At 32.9% G+C, this 16,558-nt stretch overlaps 2 protein-coding genes across 3 annotated transcripts; both read left to right on the forward strand.

Moving 5' to 3' along the window:
- The first annotated feature begins 2,091 nt into the window (after positions 1–2,091).
- On the forward strand, positions 2,092–5,108 carry LOC125048763 (esterase FE4-like). Of its 2 annotated transcripts, none has more exons than XM_047647633.1 (4): positions 2,092–2,221; positions 2,383–2,579; positions 2,791–4,082; positions 4,485–5,108. In XM_047647633.1, exons 2-4 carry the CDS (start codon positions 2,445–2,447, stop codon positions 4,651–4,653), a joined length of 1,596 nt encoding a protein of 531 aa, XP_047503589.1. In that variant the 5' UTR covers positions 2,092–2,221; positions 2,383–2,444; the 3' UTR covers positions 4,654–5,108. The 2 variants fall into 2 exon arrangements, with proteins under 2 accessions (XP_047503589.1, XP_047503588.1); XM_047647632.1 differs by having other exon boundaries at positions 2,128–2,296.
- Positions 5,109–11,434: 6,326 nt separating this feature from the next.
- On the forward strand, positions 11,435–12,854 carry LOC125048764 (putative inactive cysteine synthase 2). Its single transcript, XM_047647634.1, has one exon. The coding sequence runs from the start codon at positions 11,550–11,552 to the stop codon at positions 12,525–12,527; it is 978 nt and encodes a 325-aa protein (XP_047503590.1). The 5' UTR covers positions 11,435–11,549; the 3' UTR covers positions 12,528–12,854.
- Positions 12,855–16,558: the final 3,704 nt, after the last annotated feature.

Consider the following 16,558-nt stretch of genomic DNA (forward strand, 5'->3'; position numbering starts at 1 on the left):
TAATATGGTTTTGGCCCTACGGCTGGAAAGTTTGGAGACCCCTGGTTTAGACTTTAGTAGTTACATATTAGAACTTTAGATGGCAATTCTGTCGCATAGCGTCTTAATGTGCAGTAAACGCATATTTTTTAATTTATTTATTACCTATATCATTAGCACGTATAAAGTGTGTAAACAGTGTGAATATTGATATACAAATATATGGAGTGATCATATACTGGTACATGATCATCTATTGGGGCTTTTACCTTAGTAATAATTAATTTACAAAGAAGTTTCACTTCTGACATATTGTGTACTTTGTACGCACGCACTTTTTTTTTACTTGAGAATGTCAGATGACCTTGGTGACAGTGTCATATATTGTTGATTCTTCCTAATGCTGTTCTTGAAATTATGTGTGTTTTCCAATTACAGAGCATTATGCGACTCAGTGCCGCACAATGCCGCATAATGCTGAAGCTTAATTGGAACGTGAATTAGTTTTATGCATCAGCAGAGTGCGCTAAGTCAGTGTTGAAAAAAAAAATGTTCTGAATAGAGTTAGCAACCTCATTAATGTATAAATAATGTGGTTAACAAATTATTGTAAGCGTAAAAAGTTTTCAACCAATTATTAAATTGGTTTAAAACTTTTTACGCTTATTTTAATAATCAAATTATTTCATTAACATTTTTTTTACTGAAATAAGAGAAAACCTTTAAAGAATATAAGGTTTTAACAAGCTAAATTAACAGTAAAGTATATAGTTTCATGAAAGAAGTTTACATCATTTACGTTTTGAGCAATTTTTTTTAAATGATTTCTAAAAAAATTATATACATTTTCAGAACCATTGCAATGTTTACAAGAGTATAATCCTGTAAATTTGTTTACAGATCCGAATTTTAAAATAAAATTGTATTCATATTTTAAATGTGGAATATAAACAAAGTAACTATTTATACCTTCATCCATACTTATATATTTTTTTTTAGCAGTTTGAAATAACTTTAATTATTTTCAAAATTTACGACGAAACAAATTTTTCAACAATAAATAATATTTACTAACGAAAATTTCGATAAATGCCAACTTAAAGAAAAACACTGGTAAATTTTCTGTCACTGTGTTGGTATTTATTACGAGAAGCACGCGAGAGCATTCGTTTTGAGAGTGCTCAATTGTGCGAAGCGTTGCTGTAGTTGGAACATTCAACGTAGAGCATTATGCCGCATAATGCGCTCTAGTGCTGTAATTGGAAAACGCACTTTATGGTCACGGTATCAAAACAAAAAATCCCACAGATTTATAAAATTGCATTATAATATGGTATACATAATAATATGATTAGGCATAATGCATAATGGGGATTTACGTTTATTTGTTTTCATAAATCCAAGCTGCTATATTCTGTGGCAGTCTGGTGTATGACGGTGACAAGTTGACCTTCTGACAGCCCGCTTTGGCCCTGCAGCCTTATCTAAGCGCTGAACTAGGGATGTGGCATTCTGCATAAAAAACGATTAATACATAATCGATTTTTCTTAAAAAAAAAAAAAATCGATTTGTTTATTAATCGATTTTTTCCAAATTTTTAAATTCATTTCAAAATAAACATCTTAAATATTTTATTTTTCATGGTTTTATTAATTAAAAATAAACAATAGAAATTATAAACACAAATTAACGTTTAAGAATAATCAAATTCGAAATTAACCAAATCTCGTTTTGATAGATTTTAGGTGAAATTTGATAGATGCTGAGTGTATGCCTCAGTAGCACATTGCAGTATTTTTTAAATTTATTTTACTTTTAAGTATTGTGTTCCATTCAAACTTGAGTTTTTGTAAAATTAACAGGTTTTATAATTCTTTCGATGTTTTATAAAAAAAACATCAATGCATCGAGTATATCAATACTTTACATCTTATTTAATATTAAATGTATCGCATTGTAAACATCGAGGTATATCGAATATCTCTAATAGTTCGAGATCCGGGTTATAAAAGACCAGATATAATGTCGGGATGTGGCAGATGAAAAATCTACCTAGTTAATTTTCTATTATAATAGATATAAAATTTTTAAAATCGATTATTTTTTTCACAACCCTAGGCTGGACTCTGGAGGCCCTTCGGCTTTTGCTAGAGCTTTCACCGTCGGAAGTCGGAACAATCAAATCAAGCAAGGGAAGTCGTATCCAAATTCCAATTTTGGCGAATATTTAGGAATTCAATCGTTAGTTATTTATTCAGTATTTAATGTTATTTCAAGATTTTAATCTGAAAGTTGAATGTAAAAAAACACTAATTAGTAAGTCATGAATTTATAACTTACAGGTCGTGAGTTAATAAAAAAACTTTCTTAAGTGTTTTAAAACGTTATTAATATTTTTACAGACTTGGCAGTGCCCGACGATTTATTTTCAAACAACAAATCCAAGAATATTTTTATCACCAAGATGTCTAATCCGATTGTAGAAACATCACAAGGAAAATTACAAGGCTTATTAAGTGAAAGTGATAATGGGACCAAGTTTTACACATTTAAAAGTATACCATATGCTAAACCTCCAATAAATGAGCTAAGATTTTCTGTAAGTTGCCTCTATAAGTTAAATAGGTCTTTAGCTTAAATCTTGTTACATTAATTTTGTTGTAATGAATTAAGATTTAACAAATCACATGGATAAATTATATTTTTTTGTAGTTTAAATTGTTATTGTGTAGTATGTAATTGTGTACAGACAAAATATACAAAAACCTATTTATAATTGTGTTTTATTATATTTATTTTGAATTTTTCAGCCACCGTTAGCTCCAGACTCTTGGGAAGGGGTTCGTGATGCTACAAAAGATTGCAACATTTGTGCCCAGTTTGACAAAGAGACAATGAATGTTGTTGGTGATGAAGATTGTTTATATTTAAATGTGTATACTCCTAAACTTCCTACGGATGGTGTGGCTCTACCTGTGATGGTATTTTTCCATGGAGGTGGCTTTGTGTTTGGTAGTGGAACAGATGACTCTATTCATGGAGCTGACTATTTAGTTGAAAAAGATGTGGTTGTTGTATCTTTAAATTACCGTTTAGGTATATTAGGATTTCTATGTTTGGGTACTAAAGATGCCCCAGGAAATATGGGCCTTAAGGATCAAGTACAAGCTCTAAAATGGATTAATCAAAACATCAAAAGCTTTGGTGGAGATCCTGGAAATATAACCATTTTTGGTATCAGTGCTGGTGGTGCATCTGTTGAATATTTAATGCTTTCACCTATGGCTAAAGGCTTATTTCATAAAGCAATAGCTCAGTCAGGATCCTCCTTATTGCACTGGGCGCAAACAACAAACCAGAAAGTTAAGGATCTAGCCCAAATGATACCAATATTAAAGAAAAAAATTACTAATAATAGCAAAGAATTATTAGAGTACCTCAAAGGGATGCCACTTGATGAGTTGATTCGTAATTCTATGCTTGTATTGGCTTTAGATAAATGGAGAGGAGGTATTCATTTTGGTTTTGTACCAACTATTGAAGAAGAAGGTGATTGGGAGCCTTTCATAACTAAGTCAACATATAATTTATTAGCGCAGGGAGAGTTTAATAAAGTTCCATATATGGCTGGTTTTTGTGACCGAGAAGGTCTTTTGATGGTGTCTCATGGTGGCCCTATTTTAGAAAAATTGACTGAGGAGAAAAACTTTTTATCCCACCTTCCTTTTGAGATTGATGCTACACAAAAGGTTGAGATGGAAACACAACTGAAATGTGTTTATATGGAGGGTGAAAAAAATTACAAGGATATTGATTCCTTTGCAATTGATTTCTTCTCAGATGTAGATTTTCTCGGTGGTGTTTATGTCTCCACAATGTTAATTGCAAAACACAATTCACCAGTTTACTTGTATGAGTTTGCGTATGATGGCAGTTTAAATTATTTAAAAAAGAAAATGAAGATTGATAGAGAAGGTGCATGCCATGGGGATGATGGGGGTTACCTTGTGAAGAGTAAAATCCTGAAAGATCCTTTATCAGAAACAGATATATTAGTGAAGGAGAGACTATGTACTATGTGGACTAATTTTGCTAAATTTGGGTAAGTTTTTTTAAATTAATCAAAATTAACTGACAATAAGAAAAAAAATGAGGAAATAATATATGTGAAAGAAATGTTCTTTTACATGACACCAATACAACTACAAATTTCTTAAATTTATATAAAGCTCAAATAGAAACTATACTTGCATAAATGTTTATTAGATTTGTGTTTGCATGAGATCAAGTTCTGGTTTGAGAATACTCATTAAAAATATGATACACAATAAAATGAGTAATTATTAAATGTAATCTTAATAATAAAAATTATAATGCTCACATTGCCTCAATGTTGCTGCTGTAGCCTGAAGAAGATGCTTAGTTCAAGACAGTCTATTGTTTTGTTTCCATATTTATTTATGACTACTCTCTTATTCTAAAAATCCATTACTCTATTTTACAGAAATCCTACACCGAAGACAGACAAGACTCTACCTTGTATATGGGAGCCTGTAGCCGAAACTGGGTTGACATATTTAAAAATTGATAAAGATTTAACAAACAAACAAGAGTTATACCCAAAACGTATGAAACTTTTCAAAGAGCTGTATGAAAATTATTATAAATCTTAGGTTATGTTATATTATGTTATATTATCTTTTAATATAGAAATAGTCTGTTCATGTTTGTAATTAAACTCATTCTAAAGGGCTGGACTGATTTTTGATGAGCCCGCTAGTTAAATTGAATAATTGTAATATGAAGAGAAAACTAAATTAGCTAAGGAAGTTATTGTGTTTTAAACATTTATAACGTAAAACAGTGTTTATAGAATCTGTTCATGTCTATTTACTTAAGGTAGGTATACAAATTTCTGTATGTGATTAAATGTGATTGTATCTAATAAATATTGGTTACTAAATTTAATGAAATTGTATTTTCACTTGAGGGCTCAAACTATTTTATTACAATTTAATAGTTATATATACAAAATAATAAGCAGACACAAAGTGTTTTTAGGAAACTAAATTTTATTGTAATGTGTACTGTATATTTATAAACTAAAGGTATCGTCCTAATTTGAAAAATTAATTGTTGTCTACATATTGTATTTTGTGCTAAATATTTTCTTAATAAAAATTTTAGTAATTTTGTTTATTTTATCACAATAAGAAAATAAAATTTAAAAAACAGATACTTAAGATATCACATATATATATTATATCTTAAGTATAATTAGTAACTCTAATTGAAACTTGTTCATTTGTTTGTGATATCATATGTTGAACAGGGAATCTTACTCTGCAACTTCCAATAGCGTTACCGACAGCCCTCCCGATCCCAATAATCAGGTTTTGTTTCTTGCGATGCCAAGGACATCAGCGGTACGGATATGGTGACAACTAAATTATAAACGTTGGAATCGGTATCGCTGTTGATGTTAAAGTTATAAAGCACAAGCATAGGGTTCGCGGGCGCTTCTGGAGGCTATTTCCCGAAAGAAATACAACCAAAATATCTCCTGGATCGGAAATATTTGTTGAAAGTATATTATTGACCAAGTGTTTTCTTAAGAATGAAAACGAATTATTGGGCGTGATTACTATCTGTATAGACAATCCCATTAAGATCACCAATACTATAAGCGCATTTACTAACGAATATCTGTAGTTTATTCGTTTAATAGAAAAAATATAACTTGTAACAATTCCCTACGCCTAGTTTTTTAATATGGAACCCGAGCGTAACATATATTGCTTCGCTAATATAAATTATGTGCCTCAAATTTAAACCTCTTTTTAATTTTTTCTTTAAAATGAAGGCTAGTCTAATCAAATATTATTTTATTGTGCCACCATGCTACCAAAAGGTTTTGAGGCTTAGGCACTAGTGGAATGTAGGCTTGTATTGTCTTGAGTTTTGCAGGTGTGCGCACGGCGTGGGAACGCGATATTTAGATCTGATTTTCAGTGAAACCATTTTGTCCGATATTTTCTCAATCCTGTTTATAAGTGAGTTTTATCGACTTCACTTTACTAACGAATGGTACGGACTAATCGTTTGAAGTGGTTTTAGCCATTTATTGCGACACTGTAATATTATGAAATAAAAAATAAATCAGTAGCGCTACAACCTCTTTAGGTCTTGACAGTGGCGGATGTTATTTACCAGCAGGCTGAGTAGGCTTGAGCCTAGGGCGGCGGATTTGAGGGGGCGGCATATTTGTTCCAATTTTTTTTGTCTTACAGATATAAAAAATAAATAAATACCTAAATGTTATTAGATTTCACCACTTAACTGAACCTGTCAAAGTGGGGAATTTGAGGTTTTCCAATCTGCTAATATACTTTTTTATACTACGTATTTGTGTTGGTAGCCGTATGGCATATTTAAAAAAAATCAAGATCTCATTTTTAACAATTGTTGTAACACGATGTTTTCCTTCACCGTTCGAGCAAATGTTAAATGCGCACATAGAAAGAAAGTCCATTGGTGCACAGCCGGGGATCGAACCTAAGACCTCAGGTATGAGCTCGCACGCTGAAGCCACACTGCTCAACTATAATATTCCTATAAAAAATATCAGTAATATTGTATTCCTATAAAAAATGGAAAATACGTTGTATAAGCAAAATGATGAGTAAATACGTCCCATGCACCAACAGGAGTACCGTTTAAGGATGTAAATAATTAACACTTAATAAAAATACTCGCAATTATGAACCATCATTGAAAAGTTATTTCCACGTATTTTTTACATCAATTATCAAATTGCTGACATTTGGCACCATTCATACTATAATGATGACTAGCATTGTACGCAATTGTACTTTTATTTGTTAACAATAGACCAATGTTGACATGTGCCTTAGACGACATACGGACCTATTCGAAAAAACTCCTATCACCTTTATTAATATAGAAATAGAGTTCATTCTATGCATTTAAATATAGTTTTTAATGCAATAAGTGCTGAGTCCATTTTTCTGTTCACAAATTGCATTGTTAAACGAAATTGCCACTTGTTACGGCTTGTGAGGGGTGACAACTGACAGCTATTTGCACAGCCATGTTTGCCATTTGGCGCAAACATGATACGTAATTTGCATGTTTGATATGCTCATAATGCGATTAATGATTGTGTTAGCGATTTTTAAAAGCTTTTAAGGGTGAAAGGTTCATTCCTACTACTATTGTAATTGTTCTGGACGCCAAAACGGTTCCGACTTAGGATGACGTCTGAAGTATATTATGTAGTCGAAATTCTGGAACAACGGAGTTCCTACTTATTTAGATTTTAGTTTGTTAGATGAATGAGATGAAGAAGCGAAAGTTGTTAGTACGCATATAAATTTTTAAATCATTTATTTCATTAAAATTGGGGTTTACCAATGAATGTTTAAAATTTTGCTTTTGTCATTGATTTGCTGGATGAAATAAGAACGCGTAAATTAGTAAGTGTAAGACGTAATAAATTGATAATTATATAATTTTGAATTCATAATTAAATAACATAGTAGGTTTAAAGTTTATTATTTCCCTCTGACATTCACTTGTTTTACATAGAGAGGGACTTTCAAATTTGACTCTGATTAACGCGGTTTACCCTGTATTACAAATAATTTCACATTCTAGTTTTTACCCATGACGTAAATGAACGTAGTAGGCACCACAAAACAAGCTACTTTTGGTAATAAAGTTATTGCAAACCAACCACATTAAATCAACACAATTAAAATAAATAAAAAAATCCCGAATCACGATGAATTAGCGTTTTGTGTGTACATTTTTTAAGTAAACATGTATTATTAAAATAGTTATGGTAATCATATGAAAATTTGTTTTTATATATTTTATTTATAAATTATTTTTGCACTGTCAAGAAAAACGTACGTATCAATGTTTATGAAACCTCTTTTGGAAAAAAATACGGCTTCGTGGTTGTAGCGTGTAAAACCAAATACTTTCATGCAAATATAGATGTATTACATCATTTGTCATCGTCTAATACTTTGTCAAACTAAGTACAGTAGAACCTCTATAAGTCGAACATCAAGGGAGACGCCAAAAAATTCGAGTTATAGAGTTTTCAACTTATGGAGGATTTCGACTTAGGCGGATTTTGATTCGACATAAAGAGTTTGAGGTTTATTCTTATAAATTTTGAGTATTCAAAATTGAACACCTGACACAAAGCAAGCAAACACGTGTTTCCATGAGTCATAAATTTATTATTGTATACTCCTAAAATGTTTTCTAAGAAACAATAGTGTACTCACATTGTCGGCAAGTTCTTAAAGTCGGTAACTTATTTTTGTTCGAACAATAGAGATATGTAATAAATTCCAAATGACCAAGTTGTAAAGCTTGTAAAATAAAACGTTCCTATGTTCGAGATACAGAGGTCAAATTTAATTTTTCGAGTTATAGAGGGAAAATATGTACCAAAATGGCTTGGAGGGACTCGGTGATTATTTCGATTAACAGAGGGTCAAGATTTCAAGTAATGGAGGTTTTGGTGTTTTAAGGGAAGGGAACGAAACATTTTTTCGAGATTTGGAGGTTTTTGACTTATCGAGGTTCGACTTAACGAGGTTCTACTGTAATTATTATACTATTAAATGCGTCAGTCCCGAAGCCTAGAAAGCGAAGACAAGATTTTTAAAACCATTATAGATTATTCTCTATTAGTGACTATAGAATAAATGGTTAAATAACCTATATTCTATTGTAATTTTGTTAAGATTAGCATTAAAATTCAAACGAAACATATTTCAAGAACCCGCCAAAACGTTTCTCTAGGTAAAATTACGTAGCACCAGGGGGCTTAGACATGTATGAACATGACGGACAAATTTCCATACAAATTTAATTTTTCTTCTACATACACTACTGTTAAGGCATCCTGACTTGGGGGTTTAGTCCCTACTATACCTGAAAACACGTAAACCAACGTCAAGTTTTACTTGTTCATTATAATTCTTAAATTACACAAATACATATTTATCATTCCATCAAAAACAGTCTCCACTCTAATTAAATTCCAACATTTGAGAGAAGTAGAGGAATTAGAAAGGAGGCGTTTTGTTTACAAGCATGCTACGTCATCGTCGATTCGACTAATCTGACTGTTTTGTTTCGTGAATGATGTATAAAAATCAATATATAGGCATGTTATGTTGTGAAAAATGATTATTTATAAGTAACATTACTACTTACATAACTTTTTAGAGATTTCTTTAATACAGATTACTCTTATAAAACACCTTATTTTTCATACTGCCAAACAGCCCAGGCTTATCCCTTAGATAAAAGGGTAGTTGAAAATTTAAATATGTATTTTTTATTATATTTTGTAGCCGTAAGCCCTTAATTTTTGACGTTAGTACTTAAATTAACTTGTCCTTGTGGCCTGGTAACTTCGGCCGGATCTTTAAGTCAAAATAAATCTCTATTATTAAGACCAAAGACAATACATACTTTAACAGAAGTGAAGCTGCAGTAAACAGCTAGTTCATATTACATAATTGTTGTGACATAAGGTCAACACGTAGATACTGGATTATTATCTGAATATTTATAAAGATAAATTCAATTCATCACACGTAGTCAAATATTTTTTTGTTCCCCATGATCGTTTATGGTTAGATAGTCAAGGTTCCTGAGTTCAAAGATGGAAGAATATATTAATAAGCTAATGCCTTTTAATTTTAAAATACAATCCGACTTAATTAGAAATAACGTAAGGATTTGCGAAAGATGAATTTCTACATAATGTTGAACTATCGGAAAATCTAGTCAATTAGTTTTTTTTTTACAATCTGTGGCATTTTTGGCGCCATTTATTCGTTTTAATATGTGACAGGAAACAATAACCAAAATAAGTATAGTATTTTAAAACGATATCTATACGGAAATTCGTTTTCGTTTTATTTATTTTTTTATTAAGGTTACATACCATTGTTAATATTTGATATTGTTTAACACACATATTTGTTAATCCAACAAAATCATATCTTTATAAGTACAAGCAGATGAAGGTCCAGACGAAATTTGGTTTAATATCATTTAATATTTCTATTAGCTCGAAGCAATATTATCAGTATATATATATTATCAGTTAGATAAATACCTGAATATCAAATTTGAGTGATATTTTACATAACTTTATCTTAACAATATCAATCATTTTGTTATTTTAATAATATTATACAACTCTAAATTCGCATATATCCAGAAATATTAACATTTAGCATTAAAGGCCACAGGGAGCAAACTTGCTAAATGTATTTTAGTTTTCTATTTATCCATCTTTAAATATTATTATTGAAAGTATGTAAAGGTAGGTAAATAATTTTTTTATCAGCGTAAAATGTTCGCAGCTGTTCGTTTGTTTATAGATGTAGAGTAGTATGCAGAACATTTGACTGATGAGTGGAATCATCTGGACCTCAACTAAATCGTTTCACAGGCCTTTATGGTAATCTCACAAAATCATAAAAAATCAGTATGGATCATGTTCCTTTCAATATCATATTTATTATAAATTGTTATAAATATGATAATATAAAAATAATATATTTTATTTATTATATGTTAAGGTTAATTATTGTTTTCTGTTATTAATTAATTTATATATACATTAAAATTATATTATAATTGTTATATCTATCTACTTCAATGTCACAGAAATTTTTTAAGTTTTGGAACGAAATCTGCAATTTTTTTTATTTCTCAGAATTAGAAACGCATTAGAAATAGATTTAATATTCTGTTTTTTAATGCTGTTTCGTACATTGTTTAACAAAATTTTCCATAGCACAATTTACAATTTAAATTTAATGTTTGTTCTATGTTTTCCATACTTATATGGTGTGTAGATTGACACCTGAAGGTGCCTGAAGTAACTACGCATTTAAAATATATTACGTCTAAATTGATAAAATAATCATACGTACATAATTCTTCCTGATATGATTAGCTCCAAAAACTTATGTCATATCTCATTTGCATTAAATATTTAATTGTATCGATTAAGACTACAAATTATTTTTTCTTGTTCATCGTAAGCGTCTGCTATAAAAATTCCTGATTATTTTGTGTATTAAATTGGTATCCTACCACAAAAAATTTATAACGAATTTAAATATATACACCAAAATTTATAATTTTAAAATATTAAAACTTTCGTGACCTAATTTAATTAAGACTAAAGAACTATTATTGTAAAAGATGTTGATAAAATTCCGCTACTGACCATTATATGACCAGTTGGTAACAATATCGTTATTGTTATCGATTATGTTTGCATCTGCTTATCTCAACATTGACTGCATTGTTAGTTGTTCCATTTATGTTTTCATTAACACTTCTCCACGTGCCTTTGCAACCCATCCGAAGCTATCGGCTCGCGAAACGTCACACGAACGCACGACAATCGAGCACTTAAAGCGGGCTGAGAACGGTAACATTATTCAGTATTGATTGGGTCACAATACAGAATAGACAAGATAAATAAAATATCGAAATGGCTAAAGTGAACGGAGTCCCTAACGAAATCAAGACGTCCGCACTGGACCTCATCGGAGAGACACCTCTACTCGCCCTCGATCGCCTGCATCCCGGACCAGGACGAATTTTAGTAAAATGTGAATTCAATAATCCTGGAGCGTCGATTAAATGCAGATCCGCTTTGCACATGATTCAAGAAGCTCGTGCCAAAGGCCTGCTTAAACCTGGACAACCTGTGTTAGAAGTGACCTCCGGAAATCAAGGATGTGGTCTCGCAATCGTGTGTGCTATTTACGGTCACCCACTCACCGTAACTATGTCGAAAGGTAACAGTGTGCAGCGAGCTATTCACATGGAAGCTCTCGGCGCTAAATGTATTAGGATACCTCAGGTGGAGGGTACCTATGGTAATGTTACCATCAATGACGTCAAAGCTGCTGAAGACGAAGGCTTAAAAATAGCAGAAGAGATCGGTGCGTACTATGTTAACCAATTCAACAATGAAGATAATGCAAACTCCCACTACCTTACAACAGGTCCTGAGATTTGGAGACAGAGTGGCCACCATATCGATGCCTTCATCGCCACGGTTGGAACGGCCGGTACCTTCGCCGGTACATCGAGGTATTTGAAGGAGAAGAACCCGAACATCAAGTGCTTTGTCGTGGAACCTGAAGGATCGCAGCCTATTAAGGGGAGCCCGATCACGAAACCATTGCATTTGCTACAAGGTTCTGGTTATGGGTGCATCCCAAACTTGTTCAAGTTTGAAACAATGGACGGAACTCTGAGTGTGACTGATGAAGAAGCGGTGGAGTACCGGAAGCTTATTGGCGAAAAAGAGGGTTTATATGTTGGCTACACTAGTGGTGCGAATGTCGCAGCCGCGGTCAAGTTGTTAAAATCTGGTCTTATTCCAGAAGATTCATGGGTGGTGGCCCCACTAAATGATTCTGGCTTGAAATATACTCCTGTACCCGACAGTTTAACGTAATATTTATGGACAATGATTTTAATAATAAGGTATAGTCATAGGGTACTGATTTTGTCAATTATGAGCACTTTTTAAAGTACTAAATGGTTTGTAAATAAATTGTAATAATAAAATATCTACTTAAATTCTTATTTTCATTCAAAGCGCCGTATCGAAAGATAACATATAACTTGTTACTTCCTATTAGATTTGGTGATATCACAAACTACTTTATTTTATAGAATTTGTTTTATCGTTTAAATAAAAACTTAAAACATCTGTACAATTGAATTGGAAATGTTTTGTAATGTTTTATGTATTAAAATGAATAAAAACTTCTCGTTAATACTTAAATCATTTTAATCGCAATTATGACATTATTAAGTCATAACGGTAATTATTCAGGTAAGTAATTAATTTTTAGTCGTAAATATTTATGGTTATGATCCTTAATATTTTAATAGACTAACAGAACTAATGTAACGTAATATAATAACTTTAAAAAATAATAAATCAGTGGCACTACGATCTCTTTAGGACTTGGCCTTAGATTTCTGAATCTGTTTCATGATCATTTTTAAATCTAATAGGCAAGTAGGTGATCAGCCTTCAGCCCTGCGATTCTGTAACTCACTTCACGAACTCACGCAGCGGTTTTCGCATCGGCGGTCGCTCTCAAATCAGTCGTGAAGCAGTCATTTTATGATTTGGCATTCTGAAAAGGTGGGAGCTTGTACTTTATTGTTTATCAGAATGCCAAATCATAAAATGACTGCTTCACGACTGATTTGAGAGAGACCGCCGATGCGAAAACCGCTGTGTGAGTTCGTGAAGTGAGTTACAGAATCGCAGGGCAGTGCCTTACACACGCCGTCGGCTTTTTGGGTCTAAGACATGTCGGTGTCCTCACGAAGTTTTCTTTCTCCGTTCAAGCAAATGTTAATACGCACATAGAAATAAAGTCCATTGGTACACTGCCGGGGATCGAACCTACGACCTCAGGTATGAGAGTCGCACGCTGAAGCCACTAGGCCAACACTGCTCTATATAATAACTTTAGCAATACAATAAAATCGTCTCTGTGGCTTAGTTTTAGTAGTGGTACAATGCTGTGTACTATGGAATTAATTTTTAATTTAAAACATGTTGCCCTATTCCATTTAAAGTATTCAATAAGATGTAAAATAATACTTTATATGCTGTAATTATTATATCCTCTTTAAATAACAAGTGTATCAATAAAAAATGAAAGACATCGTCGACCGTGTCCGTCTTTGTTGTCTAATTTCGTTTATTTCAAAACAATGGACGAACCGTCCTGCAGGTGTTTTTTGTATGTTTTCGCTTGTTTTTGACCATTTGCCGATTTTTATAATGACACTAATCGGTGTTCGTATCGCTCTAGGCATGGGCACTTTTTACATCCATCTAATTATAGGGTCTTCTTGATTTGTGACGTATTACGAAGAAGATAAAACGAAGTCAGTCAAACGTTTAACTTGGGATTTTAATTGAAATCTATGACTGAGTAGAATTACTAATTATTTATTACAATTAGATTGCAGACGAAGCAACGTAAGTCTTAATTTATATATAACAAATTCATTAGTAATAAAATTTTCGCCATATCTTGTCATATCAATATGCTATCGAGATGTAACATGAGCCCATGGGTGAACGTTTAGCTTCAACGACTTTTACCTTAAATCTTCCACAGAAGATAATATATTTATTTATTATTAATATAAAGGGATAAGAGTAAGCACAATACTACGTTATGGAAAATATTTTCAGTGTTACGAAGTTCTTCTTTCTTTTCCCATTTCTTGGCATTGCTAAAAGTTATTTTAGATGTAGATTATATATTTTTCCGTTGCTATGCTAAACCATATATTTTTAATAATAAACGATGTTCAGTGTAAATTGTCACTCGCGTTCAACTTAGTGTCTATTGTCAGTCATATTCCAAGCAGCTTATCTTGGGATATAGAAAACCGTTTATATCTATTATGGTTTATCTTTTTATCTATAACATAGATATTAATATGATATTGTATTTTCGTATATCAATGAATATGTAAAACGTATTTCGCCATTATAATGGTACATTATTCCTGAGTAATATATTTATTTACAAAATATTTTATAAGTGGACTAGTGGACCTCACAGACGTTGTCCTGCATGATATTTCAAGCTATTAGGATATTAAAGTATGAAAGTACCGACTGCAGCGCCACCTGCCGGGCTGATTTGTGAATCTAAACCATTCCCAGATCCCCTTGAACACACACAAAAAATTTCATCAAAATCGGTCCAGTCGTTTGAGAGAAGTTCAGTGACATACACACTCACAGAAGAATTATATATATAAAGATATGCCCTGTGAAGCCGGCCAGGCTGCTAGTCGGGAAAACAAAGATTTACATGCTTTGCTTGTTTTAATTATAAAATTAGATAGGAACACATTTTTATGTGCGAATTGCGTAATATCTCAATATATTTATTTGTATTAAAATCTAGATATCACAGATATTTCGTGTTATATATGGCATGCTAATCAGGACACAAATATTTCACGACGAATTTGGTTTCATCGATCATAGTTTTTAATTTGTATCAACTTGAAATTTGACTTTCAAGGCAGTAGACAAAAGAGCAGGCGGTTCACTAATATTTAAGGGATTATCGCCGCCCTGATAATGCGACACCAGGAGATTTCCAAGTGCGTTGCCGGTGCCCTTGAGGTAGTGCTATACTCGTCGGTATTCTAACTCCCAATAGTGATAGCAAAGCTAACCACACATATTGAGGTTTAAACAGCAGCTCTTTAGAGTTTGTTTAAAGTACTTTTAGGAACTGCGTCCATACTCTTATCGATACGTTTTGTATGGACTTTCTATATCGTTTGAATATCTGTAGCGTAAAGTCACCTTGAGATCGCGCATTACAAAAACTCATTATTGAGATCGGAATAGTTGTCGGTGTCGCTATCGGCAGTTACACAGTACGGGTGCAGAATTCCATATTAAAGTGAAAGTACCTAAACCAATGCGACATACAGTTTGTATTGATATATATATTACTAATACCCGAAGGATTTAAATACTACTAGTGAATGACGTGGTTTATCAGCAGTCATAACCAGCCATATTGTGGCTTAAGACGAAGGCATCTAAAGAGTTTGTTTGCACAAATTTATCTTCTCTTCTTCAGGTGCCACTTTATTACTAAAGGTTGGTTGGTAACAACTTAAATTACCGGGTAATTGCGCTAGTGTTAACAGCTCCTCCCGGATGTGACGACGGTCCACTCCCGTACGTTCCACAACCACGACTCCTTCGTTCTACCAGCCTGTCTCTAAATATCTGCCTTGATATTTGCCCATCTTTATAAGCTGCAAGTCGTCTCGATGATGACGAAAAACGTGTCCGAGATATGCGACTTTCCGTATTTTAGCAGTCTGCCAATAAACTTCACAAATTTTGGAAACTGCTGGATCAAACTTAAATATTTTTGTGTGTCCATTTATGGAGGCTATATAGCTCAAACAAGGCTCAGACAGTTCACGGCTACTTTCTAATAGTAGGGGAGCGAGGATTTTGGGATTTACTAAAGCGTGGCAGATTAATATACAGGGGCATACCATGTACCCGGTTAAGTACCTCCACCAAATATCAGCCATATATATGGCCGCCCGCCAATGATAAAGGATCAGACAGAAAGGAATGCAATTTAAATGTAGACAGGTTTCATCGGCCATAAAAAAAAATACGGCGCTGACTTTTGCAAGCCTCAAGAAGAAAATTCGTCGTGGTCGCTCAGCTGGTGACCTCCTTGTATACCTTACCCATAGGTGGGCAGAGGCAATTGAGTCCAAGGGGGAGGCGCTGGCGGTAAGTTTGGACATAGCGAAAGCCTTCGATCGGGTGTGGCATAGAGCACTGCTCACGAAGCTTCCAGCCTATGGGCTTCCCGAGAAATTATGCGATTGGATCTCCAGCTTTCTGGCCGATCGGAGCATCAAGGTCGTCATCGACGGAGCATGTTCCGA

The sequence above is a fragment of the Pieris napi genome, chromosome 4 (assembly GCF_905475465.1).
Source record: "Pieris napi chromosome 4, ilPieNapi1.2, whole genome shotgun sequence".
NCBI classification, from domain to species: domain Eukaryota; kingdom Metazoa; phylum Arthropoda; class Insecta; order Lepidoptera; family Pieridae; genus Pieris; species Pieris napi.